At 40.5% G+C, this 21,607-nt stretch overlaps 1 protein-coding gene across 1 annotated transcript; it reads left to right on the top strand.

Moving 5' to 3' along the window:
* Positions 1–10,550: 10,550 nt before the first annotated feature.
* Positions 10,551–21,366, top strand: LOC140078665 (granzyme E-like). Its single transcript, XM_072126029.1, has 5 exons — positions 10,551–10,696; positions 16,109–16,265; positions 17,072–17,201; positions 19,254–19,514; positions 21,184–21,366. The coding sequence occupies exons 1-5, from the start codon at positions 10,639–10,641 to the stop codon at positions 21,343–21,345; spliced, it is 768 nt and encodes a 255-aa protein (XP_071982130.1). The 5' UTR covers positions 10,551–10,638; the 3' UTR covers positions 21,346–21,366.
* Positions 21,367–21,607: the final 241 nt, after the last annotated feature.

Raw genomic sequence — 21,607 nt, forward strand, 5'->3', positions numbered from 1 at the left:
TCAAGGTTTAATTTTTATATCTTAGTATAGATAAAACTCTATAATGCATTAACCTCCCAAAAAGTATAGGTGACATGAGGGATAGCTCGTGATGCTGAGGCGGGTGAACAATGTTTAGGAAGCTGTGAGGGGGGTGGCCGAGGGCACAGGGAGGACAGACAAGACAGTGAGCTACAACCGGAGCCCCCCAAAACTGTCACAAATCAAGAACAACAAACGAGTAACACAGAAAGCGAGGTCGGGTATCCGTGCCACAATGGAGATGGCATATACAGTACAGAACGGTACAATAGCCAAGATCAATAAACCAGAAAGCCATATTACAGGAATAGCAGAAGACTGAATCGGCAGCCCATTACACCAGTAACCCTTTACCAGACAGAGCTGAGCTGCAGAGAACAGGATGTGGCTCAATAAATCCAAACACAAAAGAAACAAGCCTCGGGTAAGAAACAGAAATTATCGGCATCTAATCTACCATCCACAGAAAGATGAAGGTTTTGGCACGGACGTTACAGAAGCTCTTTGTGGTCTCTGGTGAGAGTTGGGGATATGGCTGTATTTTCCTAATAGGTCTTATGTTCTAAATAATGTTTTGAAATTTTAATCCACCTGTAAGGAGCTGAATTGATTGTAGTCAAAAAGCATTTAAATTTGTGGGTTTATTAACCCCTTCACGCTCTATGCCGTACGTGTTTGGTGCAGGGGGGGTATGAAGAGGTCTCACGGGCTGAGCCCTCTTCATACACAGGTGAGGTTTGTTGCATATTGCAGCAAACCCCCACCGCCAATAACTGTGGTCGGTGCTTGCACCGATTGCGGCGACTAACACCTCCAAAGCTGCCGGCGGCATTTAAAAGACGGCTGCACGTGGGCGCCCCCATCTTGCATCCGATCGTCACTCTCCCGAATGTCAGTATGGGACGCCGATCGGTTGCCATTGCAGCCTCGGGTCTTCGTCAGGCCCGAGGCTGTCTGGTTTCTGCAGTTTCATTACCATGAGCCCGTGGCTCTTTGTAATGCATACTGTGCAAAAATGGCAATATAGTAATATTGCAGTATATGGTAGGAATGATTAGACCATCTAGGGTTAATATACCCTAGAGCAGTGGTGGCGAACCTATGGCACGGGTGCCAGAGGTGGCACTCTGAGCCCTCTCTGTGGGCACCCAGGCCTTCACTCAGCACAAAGGTCAACATTCAGGACTACTCCTGCAGTCACAGGCAGCCCAGAACCTGCCCTGGTCAGCACTATTTTAAAGTGACTTGAAGTACAGGAGGAGCAAGGAGGAGTGGATAGAGCTGGATTATAATTGGAGCCCCTTCTCAGGGCCTACGATTCATCCTGTTAAAGGGACCTTAGAGGGAAGCTACAATAATAATCCAAATTTCTCGATCTAGCTACTCTATTCAGGACTCCAATACACACGAAAATATGTGGCTTTCGGTTGTAGTTTGGGCACTCGGTCTCTAAAAGGTTCACCATCACTGCCCTAGAGGGTTTAAAAATAGTAAAAAAAAGTAAAAGTTCAAATCACCCCCCTTTCCCTAGAACTGATATAAAACATAATAAACAGTAAAAATCAGGCACAATAGGTATCACCGTGTCCCAAAATACCCGATCTTTCAAAATACAAAAAATGGTTATTGCCGGCGTTGAACCACATAACGGAAAATAGTGGGCAAATGTCCGAAATGCAACTTAATTTTACATCACATAGAAAATGGAATAAAAAGTGATCAAAATGTCCCACAGACCTCAAAAAGGTAGTAATGAAAACGTTGGCTTATTTCGCAAAAAATTGACACATAGCACAGCTCCAAAGTATAGAAAAGTTATTAGTGTCAGAAGATGGCGAAAATTTTTTTTTTCTTTTTCATACACATTCATTTAATTTTTTAAAATGTATTAAAGCTCAAAACTTATACAAATTTGGTATCACTTTGATTGTACCAAACCAAAGAATAAAGCAGAGGTGTTATTTGGAGCGCAGAGTGAAAGTTGTAAAAACTGAGCCCACAAGAACTTTTTTTTTTTCAATTTTTCTTCATTTGGAAATTTTTTCCAGTTTCCCCTACACGGCATAAATTAATAAAGCCACAGAGAAGTAAAATTTGTGACACACAAAATAAGCCCTCACACAGCTCTGTACACGGAAAAATTTTAAAGTTATGGATTTTTGAAGGTGAAGATCGAGGAAATGAGCGAAAAAACCTTGCGTCCTTAAGGGGTTAAATTCCTTTCTCATGATAGTCTAGTTCAGGGGTCAGGAACCTTTTTGGCTAAGAGAGCCATGAACGCCATATATTTTAAAATGTTATTCCATAAGAGCCGTACCGCATGCATATGCCCCCCAGTAGATAGGTAGTCCCCGTGTCACGGGTGCCCTTGTGATCTACGTCTCGGATTGCTGGCACATCTCCATGGCAGCGGCCCTTTCCGAGCTCACTCAATTCAACACTTTCCGGCTCCCATCCCAGGCTGGCCAGCGCGCGTGCCCCGGTACTCACAGATTTAAAGGGCCAGTATGCCGCTAATTGGCGCTGCCCACTTCCCGCGTTCCTATAAAGACCAGTGGCTCCCAGCATTCCTCGACAGATCTTAGTGCTTCATGCCTATGAGGAAGCTTTCCACAGTGTTTCCTTCCCAAGTGTTGACCTCCTGTTGTGACCCCGGACCTGTTCCTGATTCTGTTCCTGAGCTGCCAGCCCTGACCTCTCGCTCCGTCCCGGACCACACATCATTGCCGCCTGCCTTGAACGTCTGCCTGTTCCTGACCACGAAACTGCCTAGTGATCCTGTACTTCAACCTTGGCTGCCACTGTCGAACCTGTGGAACAACCTGGTGGTACCACGCTGCAGCAAGACCATACTGCTTTGCAGCAGGCTCAGGTGAAGACTGGGTCCAAGGTGTCTGCTTACATCATCATCCGTGGTGATCCAGGGGGTTCACTACTCCAAATCCTTACACCCACCACATGCCTCCCAATAGATAGGTAGTCCCAGCTCATAGCCACAGCACATGTCCCCCAAGTAAATAGGTAGGCACGGCACATGCCCCCAAGTTAATTGGTAGCCACCGCACATGCTTGCCAGAAGATAGGAAGTCACAGAACATGCCTACCAGTATATAGGTAGCCCCATCACTTACCAGCGCTCCCTGCAACCAGCTCCTCAACGCTCTCACGCTCTTCTCTTTGACCCAGGCTTAGACAATGGCGGTGATAGCACCTGGGTCATATAAAGGACGTAGGCAGCGGTGACATCGCTGCCTGTGTCCAGTGATCAGTCTAAGAGACACACAGGAGCCATCACTATTAATTAAAGATCTGTCTGAGAGCCAGATGCAGCCAACAAAAGAGCCATATCTGGCTCCCGAGCCATAGGTTCCCTACCCCTGGTCTAGTTTATAGATTCAGTCCTGTACTTATACAGCCATGTATGTTTAGTAAGTAGAGATAAACGATTGCATTCCCATCAAATTGCAAACCGTGAGAAGGTTGTCTGCAGCTTATTGACCCTGGTGCCCCCTGCACTGCTCTGGAAGTGTGCTTTTTTTTTACAGGTGCACTTTGTTCATTCTGCGTAGTTGTGGCAGATTTTGGACTTAATTGTGGCGCACGGTCTGACTAAGCACTAACACACCCCTTTTGGTGCACGTTTTTTTGTCTTGTTGGACATAGTGCAGCCGCGACACAAAACTGGCACACACACTTTATAAGTACATGTGCAAGCAGTTCGCACGTTCTTTCTAGTGCAAAGTCAGATGGAAAACTTTCATAAATGTGTGCGTGTTTGTCCGAATCCGTCAGGTTGTCCGACGGCCACGCCCCCCGATTTCTGTCGCATGCATGCCGATGCGCCACAATCTGATCGTGTGCGCCAAATAACGGAAATATCGGAAATATTCACAAAACCCGATGGAATCACAGTCCCACGGACCCTTTGTAGATGAGCCCCAATGTCTTTGTTTACCATAATGCAATAGTCTTTATCTACGTTCTTTGCCTAATGATTCTGCACCTCTTTGAAATCCTTGCCGAGTAGGCACAGTGGGTTAGCTTTTGGCCCAGAAATGATGAATACCACCCCAGAAATCAGTGCAGACAATAATATTACTGGAGACCATCAGAGCAGATAATAATATTGGAGACCCCAAGAGCAGATTAAAAATACTGGAGATCCCTAGAGCAAACAATAATGCTGGAGACCCCATAAAAGACAATACTGGAGACCCCAGAGCATAAAACTAATAATACTATATACCCCATAGAAAACAATACTGGAGACTCCCAGAACAGACAAAAAAAATCCTCTCCCTTCCTGACTCCTCTTTTAGTCCCTGCACCAAACTGCAGCTTCTGCTCTCCTCCATGTGCCGCTCTGCTCTGTACCCCTGCTGGTTGTATGCAGCAGTATCAGGACCCGGAGCAGAACTGCTCCAGGAGCAGGAGAGCAGTATAGTAGGGCTGACAAGTACTTACCACCAGGGCAAGCGCCAGCACTGGGAATACCCGGGCTTACAGCCTAGAGCTGCTGGGAGTGGGCCCACATAAGGCTGTACATAAGGAATCCATTGGTCTGAAGGGGGCTATATCTAATGAATCCATAGGGAATGAGGGAGGTTTTATATAATATAACAATGAGGGGACTGTTTGGTATGATTGTAGGGAACCGGAGACTATTTTAGCTTCTGAATTTTTAATGGCGTCATGTGAGTTCACTGCAAAGGGTTCTACTGAGACTCTGTCGCTCAGGGGCCTACTGAAACCTGTAGCTCACCCGGCCTACCTCTCCTGTTCTCGAGGCATTCTGCTCTGCGTCGTTACCTTGACACATTCAGCCTGCGTGTCGCCTGTTGTCGTGGCATGTTCACCACTGATCCCCCTTTTAGTTGAGATTAATTTGGCTGCAGTTTATGTACATGCTCAGGAGTGAAGCTGCTCTGCTACCAATCAGAGGAATATGGCACTGAGAAAGAATGCCTGCATTTATCACAACATTGTTAAAGTCACCAGGAAACCAGGACTGTGGAGTCGGAGTTGGTGACCATTTTGGTGGAGCTGGAGTCGAATCGGGGTCTAAGTTTGGGAAATTGAGAAGTCGGAGTTTCGGCTTACCAACTCAACAGCCCTGCGTAAAACACTCAGTTTCGTTCTTAGAGCATGAATGCCAGAATTATCCACTTTCCTATCTGGTTGCATTAATCAGCAGCATATGTGGTTTACACTAGATTGTTTGGTTTCCTCTTATGCAATTGGTGGATCAATGACAGATAATTCTTGACGCTTTTTCATGTTTTTTACTCCAGTTTTTTGACAGCTAATAAGTTGAGCTGTGTTCATACTTTTGAGAACTTGTCAACCTCATCAGCTTTATGGTATTAATTAGGAATAGATTAGTCATTACACAAAAGTGTGTGTACAGCTCACAAGCTCATGTACCCACTGTGTGGTCTACCATTTCCTGCCATAGACAAGAGTATTAGCTGTTTGTATAGAACTGCAGCAAACCGCACTGCTGAGTGTGTGACAGACTCACACATAGGGGCCTCAGATGAATCACAGAATTATACCTAGAGCAGAGTCCAGGTATAATGGTAACTACTTGGACTGTGAACAAAGTTTTTATTATACGGAGAAATAACTTAAAAGGTTTTGTCTACTTTCATCAAATAATTGATATGTTTAGGGGGGAGCAGCGCCAGGACAACTGGGGGAAGAATCGTAATGACGTGACATGCTGAAGGGGCCCCTGGGAGATAGAGATGCCAAGAGAACGTAATGATAGTGCTAGGGGGAATACAGGCTAGATACCCGATATCCGAGGAGACGTGCTGCTGGGCCATAGAGACTTTAGAGGACGGTACGCCTGCATGCAAGTCCATGCTGATGCCATCTATGTGCCCTCAGGTGCAGGCAGTGCGGTGGGACAGTGTGTCGGGAGCCCGGAGGGTCGATGGGGTCGGAGAGCAGGAGCGGAGGTAGCATGTCGCAACGGAGGTGGTGCGACAAAAAGGTTGACTGAGTAGCCCAGCTGTGGAGGACAAGATGTGACTGTGGTGCTGTGTGCAGAGGTGTGCACATTGGGTATCGGCATTTGCTTTGCACTAGTACCTGGTATGTCAGGAAGAAAGTAACATAGAGCTGGCATGTGGCGAGGAATTCGGGAGCTGGACTGTGTAAGAGCGACCTTCGTAATATCACTAGAAGCTGCCTCTAAACCATCAGAGTACCATGGATTTTTTTGTAATTCAGAGAAGAAGACCTTTGGCTTGCCAAAATCCACTAACAGTGGGGCAATTTACTTACCCTGCCCTGTCGCGATCGTCGATTCGGATGGTCTGACGAAGATGAAGTCCAGTGCGATTCACGTAGCATTCTTCCCTTCCCCGCCGAGGTCCACCGGATTTCACCTTCTACTTCCCGGTGCTTGTAAGTGTGTGTCTTGCGACACAATTCGAAATGTTAAATCCCACACGTAGTCCGAATCCGTCGGGTTGTCCGATGGCCCGCCCCCCAATTTGTGTTGTGTGCAAGCCGGCGCCGATGCGCCAAAATCCGATTGAGTGCATCAAAATCCCCTGTTAAATGCAAGGCAAAACGGAAATCGACGGGAAACCCGTTGAAAATACGCTTCGCGGATCCTTAGTAAATGAGCCCCAGTGAGTCACAACTAAATAAAATTGCAGAGAAATGTAACAAACTAATAACACTGTTAGTAATTACTAACTGGTGAAATAAATACTTATGATGTATTGTGCGGATATCAACAGCGTAAGAGTCAGTGCTAGTTAGTTTAGTGCTAGGATGTTTATCCACTAAAACTGTGGATAAACATCATAAATTAAACATTGCTGTTACTTACTACTAACAAAATTAACTCTTTGTAGATATCAATAGTTTGAAAGATAATTGGAACGACGGTATATTCCTGTGGTAAAACTGTTTGACCTACAATTACAAAGTTAAATAAACTACGCTGACTGATTTTTGACAAATAAAACCTGCATTTGAAGTTGTTAAAAACAGAAAAAATGTGTACTCCTTATATAAATCCATAAAGACTGTCCAAAAGAGAGAATAACTCTCAATGGGATGATCAAAAAAGAAAGGCCAAACCCTGCGAAAGCTTATACATTATTTCCCTACAAGAAGTAATTTGGGAAAAAAAGGGGAAAAAAATAAAAGGGTATCAAGTATGGATCTAAACCTAAATTCTTCATCGGTTGAGTCATCAGACTACATGGATAAAGATGTAGGCCCTACATCACAAGCGATCCTGAGCTGGGAGGAAGAGAAAGCCCTGTTGTCATTGGATGAAAAACATACTCAGGCAATGTTTGGTAAATTTCAGGGTAACATTCAGCGTGAAATCAAATTAAAGGTAAAAGAAATTCAACGGAAATGTGTCAATAAGATGCACGTGTCAAGTAGAGAATGTAACTACTGAAATTGCTAAAACAGGTAATACCTTGATTAAGTTTAATAAAGGGCTTCTAGATAAGGTAAATCAGAAGGCGGCAAAGATAATGGATCTTGAAGACAGATCATGACGCAATAATCTGCGTTTAAAAAGGACCTGTCACCCTTAAAAACCTGTCTCCCCCCAGAAGAAGCCTATCGTGCGAAACACGTGTCGGGGTGGTACACACGCTCTTGGTCTGTATTGCATATTTGTTTTCCCTAAGCCTCCACTTTGGATTTATGTTATTTTACTGCGGATTTAGGTGTGGGTGGCATTATTTGTGTCCACCATTTACTTTCCATAGCCATACTTACCTGGGAATACTTAGTGTCTATTGTTACCTTGATTGAAGTCTTGATTGTACTCTTTTTTTGTCTGTCTGTCCCTTTACAGTACCTGCAGTTTTACTGTATTGTATGTAACATTGATTATCAGTAATAAAGTTTAACATGTTTTATTGTATATTTTTATTCTGATTTATTGGCTTTATTGGAAGTCATTAGGTGTTTAGTCTCCTTGGTGGTGACTGGTTATAGCCCTTTTCTGACCAGTTTCACCCCGTGAACTTTTTTGTGGTTTACCCTTAAAAACGGCACTAGGAGCTGCTTACTAAAGTATTCAGCTCCTAGAGCTACAACAATCCCAACAGTGTTACGCTGCTAGCGTTATCGGAAAACTCCAATAATGCTAACAGACACTGCTGCGCTGTACACTTCCCCCGGACCGCCCCGCTCACTCCATAGGCTGGCGGTGACTGTTGAGCATCATCCAGCAGGCACCACCCCTAATCCCACCTCTCATGAATACGGCGGACTGATTAGTGAGTTTCTAGTGTACAGCTGTTAGCATTATCGGAGGTTTCGATGAACTCGCATCACACTTGCAATGTGTGCTGCCGGGATCTCCTGTGTGCTGCAAACTGGGTCTGAACTCAGCATATAAATTCAGTTCTGGTTTGCAGCGTTCGGGCCGGGAGATCCCGGCAGCATGCGTTGCAAGTGTGATGCAAGCTCATTGCATCACACTCGCAAGTGGGGAACGGGCCTAACACTGTTGGGATTGTTGTAGCACTACTAAAGTAAGCAGCTCCTAGTGTCGTTTTTAAGGGTGACAGGTCCTCTTTGAGAGGAATCCCTGAAACTGTGTCACATGTGGACTTGCTGCTTTTCTTGTGGGATTATTTACTTTTTACTGGAAGCATCAGAAATGGACTTGATGAATGACAGGGCCCATAGGCTCAAGAGGCCCAAGGGGTTAAGACCCAAAAGCCCCAGAGATGTGATCATTCATATACATTACTTTCATATTAAGGAAGCTGTGGTTAGAGCTATAAGACAAAAAAAACCCCCAGAACCACAGAGCCAGATAGTGTTTTTTCAGGAGACACATCTGTTATCACAGGCTATAGGGCATAGTAACCCCTATGGGACTCAGCCTATTTTGGCCTTTAGGACTTGGCCCAATTTTCAAATCTGCCCTGTGTCACTATAAGTGGTTATAGCTTTGGAACACTATGAGATATCTAGGGGATTTTGAGATTGTTTTCTCGTGACATATACATAGCACCCAAATTATTTCATAACTTACATTTCCCGAATGTCTGCTTTATGTTGGCATGGTTTTTTAAGATTTCACATATTTTACTAGAATGTTACGAGGCTCAGAATTTAGGTATAATTTTTCAAATTTTTGGGAAACTCACAAAAACCCGTATTTAGATGGACCTGCTCAACTTCTAATTGACTGTGAGAGGCCTAAATAATAGCTGGACTCGTAAATTACCCCATTATGGAAACTACACCCCTCAACGTATGAAAAACCACTTTTAAGAGGTTTGGTGTTTATAGGGGGTTAAAACAAAATGGAGGTGTGGCCTACAAATTGTAACATTTTTTGACAATACACTCATTTTGGGTGGAAAATTAAACATTTGCAATGGATTAAATTAAAAAAGACTCCAGAAAGTTTAATACCCAATTTCTCCCAAGCACACCGATACCCCATATGTGGTGGTATTCTGCTGTAAGGGCGCATTGTCACATTATACAGGCTATAATTTTTTTTGTTTTTTTAATGTGGACCTATAGGGGCTTATTTCTTTTGCCACATGAGATGCACTTTTCTGGTAGATAATTTTGGGGCATCTATAGCTAATTGGTGAGATTTTATTAACTCTTTGTTGGTGGAGGAAATGAAAATCATCAATTTCTAGGAAGATTTTTTGGGGTTTTTTTGGGGGCCGTTTACCATACCATAAAAATAGTATATTATTTTTATAGTATATCATTTATATATGTGAAAAATTGCATGGGACATCTGGAAATTAAAGATTCACAAGGTGCACTGCACAAGGTGCAGAGTAAGGGGTACTTGAAAAAACTACAGCAAAAGTCGCAGTGAAAAGTTGCAAAAACGACAAAAGGCACAAAAATGAGACAATTTGACTAGCAGAAATAAAGATGCATGTCCCTCAATGTTTATGATGTGGTAATGAAAAGGCTAACTTTATTCATTTATACTGGAGCTGCCCTGAAGTAAACTCCTTTTGGGGTATGATTCCCTCTATAATGCAAAATAGGCTGAGTACTTTTTTACTGAGTAATTTTTCAACTAGCACATTTATACTGAATTGCTTCACTAATGGAGATTTTTCTCGAGCACTGTGGGAGTATTTTGGAAATCACAATTCTCTGTCTGCAATTTTTTTCTGTCTGGAGCATTTTTACAACTGGAGGTTACAGTGATTATATTTTTTCTCATGCATTTACCTCCTTCCATAAAAAAATCATATAAGCCTTAGAATAAAAAAAAATATATAGTGGGATAAGTTGTAGATTAGTGGCATTGACTGTATAAGTGTCACTCAGCTAACAGTGTTCAGCTAAGGGGACAAAGTGCCCTCTATGCACATCCACTGGGATAGAACATGTCAACACCTTTATACAAAAATGTTTTCAGGCTGGATTTCCCCTTTGAAATAAGCAATGGTTCTAATTTTGAGTCAAGTAACAAGTAACTGTTCTACAACACCCATGTGTAAACCACCAACCAAACCAAAACTAGGAAGGCAGTTTCAATTTATATATGGTCAGTTGTAGGTTGTCAAGTCATATGCTGAAGACAGATACACATAATCTGAAAACCTTTCTGTCTATATTCTTCAAAGGATAATGGGTGTTATAGCATTAATTCAAGTCCTTTGCCTCTACATACTCTATGGATATGCAGGTAAGATTATATCCATGCAATCCTCCTATAAGATTCATTATACAACTGCTCAAACATTAATTGCTTTATTTTTTCTTGATGTACATATTGCTTCTAGAAAAAAATTATTTATTCCCATCAAATAAAAAACGCAGTCGGTTTATATCTGTATTTTATTGTAATATAAACAAATAGTGAACACCAGACTATTTTTAGAATCTGACATGTGGCACAATAATTGGTTCTAACATTGACATATCTTTCTAGCTTTAACATATCCAAGTGATTTTGAAATTGTTTTCTCGGGACACAATGTACTTGTAAAATTTAACTGATAACGTTTGCATTTAATTCTGAAAAAAAAGAAAATTTGGCAAAAGTTTGTAAAAATTATTCATGTTTTGCTTTACCAAATAGCTTGATTAATAACATAACTGGAACGTCTGCTTTATAATGACATGGTTTTTATAATCCTTTATAGCCCCATTATCCTTGAGGACACTGTGAGCGACAAAACATGTCGGGGGGGGGGGGGGGGGAGTTTATGTAATTTTTAGAACAGTTAGAGGGTGAGGTCTGATCCAATACAGAGAGATAGTACAGTGTCTGGTATTGGAAAGCAGTGTGTTTGAGTACCCCACAAGGGGTTTATCCCTAAGATATCCCTTCCCTCCCTCTCCCTGAATAAATGAGAAGTAAAATAGTGTAGATTTGTACCATGTTAGACATGGAGAGCAGAAGAAGAGGAAGAAATCAGGCGATATCTTTTTGAGGCTAACTGAGTATATTTGATGTTGAGCTTTCGAGCATACTAGTTCTCTTTGTCAGACATGATGTTATGCATGAAACACAAAATTCACAGCAATTTATACACACTAGGCAGTGATCATCAAAGGATATAAAAAAAAACCATTAAAACAAATTGATAAATACAGGGACATTTTATTTACGACAGGACGGGAATAAACACATTTAAAACCTGTGAGGTGTGACACGAGAGCCCTGGCTCTTATCTGCTTGTGGCTTCCAGGTCAGAGATAGGAGAGAAGTAAAATATGGAAGTGAGCATCATTAGAGATTGGCAAATATGCAGTGAGACTAACACTAAGCTCACAGGGGAAGATGGGAAAAGAGATTGTATGAAATAGATAACAGAACAGTTTATTTCTTGGAAAAGTAGAGGGATTTATTGTTATATAAGGGTCAGTACCCCTCTAGAGATATTCCAAAATGCCATTACTGTTACTTGGTGACTGAATCAATGAATTATAAACATGCAGTATATGTTTGATATTTCACCTTAAATCTCTGATAGTTCTGAAAGTATCCCACATGGTATGATAACACTTGTTCTTAATCTGTGAATAATAAAAGTGAAGTTTTAGTGTATAAAGGGGTAGTTGGGCATTTTGTTGGTGTGTTTAACATTCAGGATTTCTGGTGCATGTTCTGCATGAATCTGGTGTTCCCTGCACTGCTCCAACAGAGTGCACCGCTTTTTTTTGGTGCAACCTTTAACGTGGGGCTTGCAACACAATTCTGTCAGACTTTGCATGTAAAATCTGACGCACGGTCCGACTAAACATCAGAACGCCCCCTAATTTGTGTTGCATTATACCTAGTGCAGCTGCACCACAAAAGAGTTGGCGAGCGACACAAATGTGGCGCATGCAATTCTGAAATACCTGTGCAAGCAGTTTGCACTAAAAAGAATGTGCAAAGTCCGGAAGAAAACTGGCGCACTGCCCTTAACCCCTTAAGGACGCTCATTTCTCGCTCTCCACCTTCAAAAATCCATAACTTTTTCATTTTTTCGTCTACAGAGCTGTGTGAGGGCTTATTTTTTGTGTAACAAATTTTACTTTTCCATGATGTTATTTATTATTTCATGCCATGTACTGGGAATCAGGAAAAAATTTCCAAATCTGGAAAAAATTTTTAAAAACGCATGTGCGTGACTTTCACTCTGCACTCCAAATAACACCTCTACTTTAATATTTAGCTCTTATCTGCTTGTGGCCTCCAGGTCAGAGATAGGAGAGAAGTAAAATATGGAAGTGAGCATCATTAGAGATTGGCAAATATGCAGTGAGACTAACACTAAGCTCACAGGGGAAGATGGGAAAAGAGATTGTATGAAATAGATAACAGAACAGTTTATTTCTTGGAAAAGTAGAGGGATTTATTGTTATATAAGGGTCAGTACCCCTCTAGAGATATTCCAAAATGCCATTACTGTTACTTGGTGACTGAATCAATGAATTATAAACATGCAGTATATGTTTGATATTTCACCTTAAATCTCTGATAGTTCTGAAAGTATCCCACATGGTATGATAACACTTGTTCTTAATCTGTGAATAATAAAAGTGAAGTTTTAGTGTATAAAGGGGTAGTTGGGCATTTTGTTGGTGTGTTTAACATTCAGGATTTCTGGTGCATGTTCTGCATGAATCTGGTGTTCCCTGCACTGCTCCAACAGAGTGCACCGCTTTTTTTTGGTGCAACCTTTAACGTGGGGCTTGCAACACAATTCTGTCAGACTTTGCATGTAAAATCTGACGCACGGTCCGACTAAACATCAGAACGCCCCCTAATTTGTGTTGCATTATACCTAGTGCAGCTGCACCACAAAAGAGTTGGCGAGCGACACAAATGTGGCGCATGCAATTCTGAAATACCTGTGCAAGCAGTTTGCACTAAAAAGAATGTGCAAAGTCCGGAAGAAAACTGGCGCACTGCCCTTAACCCCTTAAGGACGCTCATTTCTCGCTCTCCACCTTCAAAAATCCATAACTTTTTCATTTTTTCGTCTACAGAGCTGTGTGAGGGCTTATTTTTTGTGTAACAAATTTTACTTTTCCATGATGTTATTTATTATTTCATGCCATGTACTGGGAATCAGGAAAAAAATTCCAAATCTGGAAAAAAATTTTAAAAACGCATGTGCGTGACTTTCACTCTGCACTCCAAATAACACCTCTACTTTAATATTTAGCTCTTATCTGCTTGTGGCCTCCAGGTCAGAGATAGGAGAGAAGTAAAATATGGAAGTGAGCATCATTAGAGATGAGATTAGAGATTAGATGGGAAAAGAGATTGTATGAAATAGATAACAGAACAGTTCATCTCTTGGAAAAGTAGAGGGATTTATTGTTATATCAGGGCCAGTACCCCTCTAGAGATATTCCAAAATGCCATTACTGTTACTTGGTGACTGAATCATTGAATTATAAACATGCAGTATATGTTTGATATTTCACCATAAATCTCTGATAGTTCTGAAAGTATCCCACATGGTATGATAACACTTGTTCTTAACACTTATGAAGTTTTAGTGTATAAAGGGGTAGTTGGGCATTTTGTTGGTGTGTTTAACATTCAGTACTTGATACCAAATTTATACAGGTTTTATAGCGTTTTAATATTTTAAAAAATTAAACAAATGTGTATGATAAAGAAAAAAAAATGTTTGCCATCTTCTGCCGCTAATAACTTTTTCATACTTTGGTGGATGGGGCTGTATTAGGTGCAATTTTTTGTGAATTGAGCCTACTTTTTCACTCCTACCATTTTGAGGACTTTGTGACATTTTAATACCTTTTTTTACATTTTTTATGTCATTTAAAATGGTGTAAAAGCCACGTTTTTGGACATTTGGGCGCCATTTCCCGTTATGGAGGTCACCGCCGGCAATAAACATTTTTATATTCTGATAGATTTGGAATTTTGGGACTTGGCGATACCTAATGTGTTTGTGATTTTTACTGTTTATTATTTTTTTATCAGTTTTAGGGAAAGGGGGGTGATTTGAATTTTTAATATTTTATTAATTTTTACATTTTTTAAACTTTAAACATTTTTTTTTCGCTATTTCTTAGACCCTGTAGGGCAGTGATGGCGAACCTTTTAGAGACCAAGTGCCCAAACTACAACCCATACCCACCTGTTTATCACAACATGCCAACATGGCAATTTATTCCCTAAGTTATTGCTCCCAGCTCTGTTGTAACTTTCAATCGTATCAGTGTTCTGAGGACACGAATACAGTAGATAGAATGTTCCCCAGAACAGGAAGAAATATTTTGCCTGAAGAAGGAGCAACAATGATAATTCTGATCTGTCCACACCTTCCCACCCCTCCTGTTGTCCCAGGCAGAGCTGTTGCTTTTTAATAACATTGAGCATGACAAGTCCTGGGCTGCCTGGAAGTGCAAGTAGATAACTTGAGTCCTCTTTGGTGATGGCCTGAGTGCCCAGAGAAAGGGCTCCGAGTGCCACCTCTGGCACCCATGCCATAGGTTGGCCACCACTGACAAACTGAGTTGACTTTGAGAGATAATTGAAGAGCCGTGATGAATTGTACATTGTTCATTGTACATTATTGGTCATTGAAGTGTAAGGCCACTATAACACGAGTATACATTGTTAGTCTGCATCAGTATTTGTAAGGTCCCCTGCAAACAAATGTGCTCCGTCTGTGGAAACCGACTGGTGAGCTGCTCATATCCCAGGTAACATGCACAATGCAGTAGGTGGGAGTCCTTGCATCATAGATAATTGTTACACTGCCTTCTCTGCTGTTCAGCATGCAGACAAGGAGCCCTTGTAACATATTATGCTCAGACAGCTCACTGTGTTGTGCTTGGTCCATGGTATATGACAAGCACAAGAGTCCGACCACTCTCATATGCGGGATCACATTAATGTGCTGTCATTTCTATCCACTGACTCAAAGGGAATAGTCTACTAGCACTTATACACCATACATTTTTTTCAACAAGTAGCGATGGTCAATGCAGAAAACCTAACAAGCCCTTTCAGTATGATATATTTATACACTCAAACAGCGGAGGGATGGAAAACACTGTCATCTGAATGGACTATTAATTCCAAATACAGCACTACACCTGACCATGGTTTGTATCCTCATTACAACTTTTCTATATTGAGATAAACAGAGTTGCAAAATGGGGACAAACCATGCTCAGGTGTGGTGCTGTTTTGGTAACCCTTTTAACCTTTTTTATGAATTAAAATAGAATAATAAGGGAAAAACGCTTTGACATCCAATCCCTCTGAAAAAAATTCTATTTTACTTTTAACTAGATGTATTACCTGCAAGTAAATAATAGCTGAAATATTTTATTTAGCAAAGTATAAAACTGCAGACCTTCAGCATATGGTTTCCTGTTTGCAGATTTATTGCTGCATAAATCCACTGATACTTGAAATTTTGAGAATTTCAGGATGTGGTTATTTAGCAGAGGACATATCAGATGTGAAACACTATTAACCCATATGAATATATCTTAAAGGACCCTTTAGAATAAAGATCAACGTGCAATACAAATATACATATTGAAATTGGGATACCTTATGATTTTATAATTTTTTAATTCATAATTTTTAAATTTTTGTTGTCTTTTGCAGGAACGGAGGACATTATTGGTGGAAAGGAAGTGTTGCGGCATTCCATGCCTTATATGGCATTTGTGCAAGACTCATCTTCAGATAACAAGGTGTATAGATGTGGAGGTGTCCTGATAAGTGATGACTATGTTTTAACAGCAGCTCATTGTAAAACAGCGTAAGTCTATAAGATGTACATACAGTGCTAAGAAAAAGTATTTGCCCCCTTTCTGATTTCTTAATTTTTTGGATGTCACACTTGTATGTTTCAGATTAGTAAATAAATTTTAACATTAGACAAACATGAGACTAGTAAAGACAAAATGTTTAAAAATTGAAGTCTTTATTATTATGGGAGAAGATAATCAAAACCTGCAGGGTCTTGTGTGAGAAGTAATTGCCCCCTTAATCTAATTACTGATTGGGTCACTACAACAACTGTTGTTAGAATTGGAACTGGAGTTGAGTGGAATTTTCGACCCATCTTTACCGAATTGTGGTGATCCATCCACATTGAAGGGTTTCCGAGCATGAAGCACTTTTTTAAGGTCATACCACAACATCTCAATTGGATTGAAGTCAGGACTTTGACTAGGCAACTCCAGAGTAACAATTTAGTTTTTCTTAAGCCACTCAGATGATCATTGTCCTGTTGTGTAACCCATGTGAGTTCAGGTTGACAGATGGCAGTATCTGTTTGGTAGACAGCAGAATCCATTGTTTTATTTATTCAGTAAGGCTACATTTACACAAACGTATGCCCGCTGGGCCGTGTGTACCTGAATCTATAGTATACACATCTTTAAAATATGGTTCTCCTATCCACTGGTCACCTTAATTGCCCCCCACCCGCATTTTGGGGGTGCAAAAACCACAGATCAAAGATCCAAAGGCTGCCTAAAGTAACCGCCTGCTAGAAGCTATACTAGTGATGTGTGTTTGGACCTCCATTTAATGTAGTAGTATTTTTTTTGTTGTGTACAGAAATATGAAAGTGATATTGGGTGCTCATAATATTATGGTTAAAGAAGACACACAAGAAATTAATGTCTGTAATGCAATTCCACACCCACAATACCAGGGCTCGTTTGAGCATGACATCATGTTACTAAAGGTATGTACATTTATAGTCAAAGTATCAAGATGCCACAACCTCTTGTAATATGACAAATGTTGACTTTAGGTAGTAATATTTAAGAGTATTTCTAGTCAAAACATCAAATTGTCTGTATATTAGTAAATCAAGGTTAGAATAATGAAGTTATTGGAGAACATGGATAACATTATGACTGACGCAAAGTACTAGCAAAAGATAGACCAAAGTTATAGACCCCCTGTTACCACCAACTCTTTACATCCTTTAAGTTTTTTTATTACTTGTTGTCATTTTTTAGGAAGAAATGTGAAAGTGACTAACATGCTCGAACAGATATACGGATATATTTCTGAAAGAAAATAAAGTATAATAAAATGATGTAAATTATTAAAATATGGCAACTTATCATTTGAGTATAAACCCCTCCTAAAGAATATGACGTTTTGAAAAACTGTATCTATTACCTACAGTGACTATTCAAAGCTTGGCTTTTTTAAGATTATCTCTATTTTGTGATTGGTAAGCTACAGGCAGCAAGGAAAGTGTTTTCTTCTGTATAGTTTAATATGTATTCCCCAAAATATCCAGGGACCCAGGATATGTACCTTGAATACTGACCACACAAGCATTAGCACTTTTTATGATTTTACGAGCAAAGGCTTGGATTACTTTAAACATTGGATTAAAGTACTGTATATACTCGAGTATAAGTTGACCGAGTATAAGCCAAGGTGCCTAATTTTACCTCAAGCAACTAGGGTGGGATATGTAGTTGTTACTCATTAATAAAATGTCCAGTGGTCTCCCCTCATCAATAAAATATTCACAGAAACCCCTTCAATTAATAAAATGTCCAGCATGTGCCCCCTAAGATGTTGCTTATAGCAGAGTGCCCCCATAGATGTTACACGTCCAGCAGTGTGCCCCCATAGATGTTACACGTCCAGCAGAGTGCCCCCATAGATGTTACATGTCCAGCAGAGTGCCCCGTGCATTTAATGTCCTTCAGAGTGCAACCGTGCAGTTAACGTCCTTCAGAGTGCAACCGTGCAGTTAACATCTAGCAGAGTTCATAGTGCTGTGCCAGCAGATCACATATACGTGCATCTGCTGCCACGGCTGGGAAGCTGAAGAACTGGTGCGGGGAGGAGAGGACACCGAGGGACGGCACCGAAGGGGCTTTTTCATCGCATAAATTGTGCTGAAAATCTCGGCTTATACTCAAGTATATACGGTATTTGATTATTATTTATAATCTCATTACCAATGATGCTCAAAGGATCTGCACTTAAAGCAACACAGTAACAAGCTTTTACACCACTTAACCACCAGCACCTCCTGTATGAAATGCCCTTTCTAGAATGTTAAATCTTGCCCGTTTACCTATAAAAAAGCACCTCTAAAGTTGTATGAAAATGAGCAGAAAAGAGTCACCTTTTTTTTTTTTTTTAAATAAGTCACTTAGAGGCTAATGGCAGAGCATCACTTCATATGAAAATATCTAGGGCTCTATAGTACCTTGAATCATGCTTTTGGTATCATAATCTCCTCTTTTAAAATCACATTTGGATTCTGTGTGATACAGAACTGGAAATACAGGAAGTTAAAGACAAGTTGGAAAAGCGAGCTGCAGATGAATATCCAATGCCCATTGTTTGTTTTTCCTGCTGATATTCTGGTTCTGTAGCTGGAAGAACCACAATCCTGGTCAGATATTAACTATAAGATTCTTATATTTAATATGATACAAAAGCATGGTTGTAAATACTATGGCCATTTGAATTTAGGGTCCATTTAGGGTCTTTAGCTTTCTACAGATCTCTTCTGCTCATTTGTATATGACTTTGGAGGTGATTCTTTTGTGAGTAAGTGGCCAATATTTCTAATAGGAAAAGCTAGAAAGGATAATTTATACCCTACCTGAGGGTGCTTTTAGTTTTGGTGCAAAAACTATTTTATAGCACTGGAGATATATACTATATACACATGTATACAGTGTACATATAAATATGTACATACTCAATAACTAAGTTTTTAACAGATTTCTTTTTTTATTTGTCCCATAAAAAGTTGATGAAGAAAGCAGTTATAAATAGATACGTCTTACCATTACCAACTGACAACAGTAACAGTAATGTAAAACCTGGAAAAATCTGCACTGTTGCTGGATGGGGTGTATTGAACACATACAATGACAAGCTATCAGAATTACTGCGGGGAGTTCATCTAACGGTAGTTGATAACAAAGTATGCTCTACTTATTTTCCGAAGTTAAATGTTGCGGATTTCATCTGTGCTGGAGATGTAAATGAGAACAAGGTTACTGGCAAAGTGAGTATATATGTATTCATATGTATAATACATGCACAAATAGCCATTACCAGTTTTATACTGATCAAAAGAAAAAGCTTTTTTTTTAATCTTCATTGCAATTTTAATAACAAAACATATCTATTCACTTTTGTAAAAGCTCCAAGTTCATAGCTGTATTATGTTTCCATGGATTGTGCCTTCAGACATCCCTATCTTGGACTTAATAGCACCTAGAATCCCAATTCTGGTGTCATGAGGGGGCGCATTGATGGAGTGCCCCACCGATAAATATGCTGCCTTGTTGGCAATGCTAGCTGCTGATAAGGATCCGATTTCCAACTCTGCCCTTTTTTTTGGTTTTTAGATTTACCACCTTCAAAAAGCCATAATTTTTTTAAAGTTTTAATAAGGGCTAGTGATGGTGCAGTGTTTTTAAGCATGTATGGATGGGGCTCATCTCCAAAGAGAGTGGACGACTGACCAAAACCAGCAAATAGTGTTAGGCCCCTTCCACACTAGCGTTGCATTTCACGTCAGGGTGCAATGTGTGAAAAACTGACGTTTTTGGCTGCGTTTTTGTTCCATTTTTCCTTGGAGTCATTAGCGTTTTTGCGTTTTTCACGCGCGTGTTTTTCGCAGTTTTTTGCGTTTTCGGTGCGTTTTTCACGTGCGTTTTTTTAAGTCAATTGGACTTTTTCAAAGGGACCATGGTTCGGGAATAAAATTTTTTATTTAATTGAAAAAGAATGTCTTCAGATAAGTTAGCAGATGTATGCAAACATCTACAATCTTTTCTTCACTGTTCCGCGTGTATATTATCTCCCGACAAGTTAGCAGATGTGAAGAACAGTGAAGAATAGAATAAAAACAGTGAACACAGTGAACACAGGATCATTTAAGTGAAAAACACAGTGCAGAACACAGTGCAGAATAGATTACAGATGTTCGGCACATCTGCTTACTTGTCGGGAGATACGCGCGGAACGGTGCGAACAAAATAGCATGTGAAGAACAATATATATGTGGGTAAAGAACACATTGCAGATGTTTCCATACATCTGCAATGTCTTCTTCACACATATATATTGTTCTTCACATGCTATTTTGTTCGCACCGTTCCGCGCGTATCTCCCGACAAGTAAGCAGATGTGCCGAACATCTGTAATCTATTCTTCACTGTGTTCTTTACTGTGTTTTTCACTTAAATGATCCTGTGTTCACTGTGACAGAGTGCAATGCGTTTTTTGATGCATCTCCACAGACTTGTATGGTGCGTTTAAAAAAAACGCACGTGTGTGCGTGAAAAAAAATGCAAGTCTGAAAAGACCCATTGGTTACAAAGGGTCAGAGTGCAATGCAAGTTCTGCGCGTCAAAACCACGCGCAGAAAACGCGCGTGAAAAACGCAAGTGTGAAAGGGGCCTTAGGTAGCAGCCCTGGAGAGATTTGTAATCATACCTTCGTGTGTTGTTGTTGATGTAGCAGCAGGACTGTGAAAATGCATTTACATTCTAGGATTTTGACTAGGCTTGGAGCACTGGAGAACCCTGCTAAGCTTTTTCCCAAATGGAAAAGGGATGTGGTTTACATCCCCTTCCCATTTTGGAAAAAAGATTAGGCGCATGCAATTTTGTAAGGTCAAAATTGCTGTATATCAGTTATCCAAGCTAAACTTCTCTCTTTGGCAGGGTGATTCTGGAGGCCCATTGCTCTGTGGTGTAAACCTTTCTGGGATTGTTTTTGGTGGAAAGAAAAACAAGAAACCACCCACACTTTTCACCAAAGTGGCCCCCTACAAAACCTGGATAAAAAATACAATGAAAAAGGAAAAGTGCAATTTTTTTGCATAACGATTGAAAACAAATAAAATATATTTCAAGCACAAATGATTCCTCTCTTCGGTAGATGTGTTATATTACATGTTTTATAATGTTTTAATAATACTAGAATTAGAAAGAGTTAATGAGCCCTATAACAAATTTAGTTTTAGCTGGCGGGCAGCTGCGGTCAGGTCTGTGTAGGCTATAGGCAGTGAGCAGGCGCAGGGTAGCAATGCGCAGGTCCACTGCACCGCCTGTGACCACCCCTCCACACCCAACCAGCATAGAACGC

This window comes from Engystomops pustulosus, chromosome 1 (assembly GCF_040894005.1).
Source record: "Engystomops pustulosus chromosome 1, aEngPut4.maternal, whole genome shotgun sequence".
In the NCBI taxonomy this organism is placed as follows: domain Eukaryota; kingdom Metazoa; phylum Chordata; class Amphibia; order Anura; family Leptodactylidae; genus Engystomops; species Engystomops pustulosus.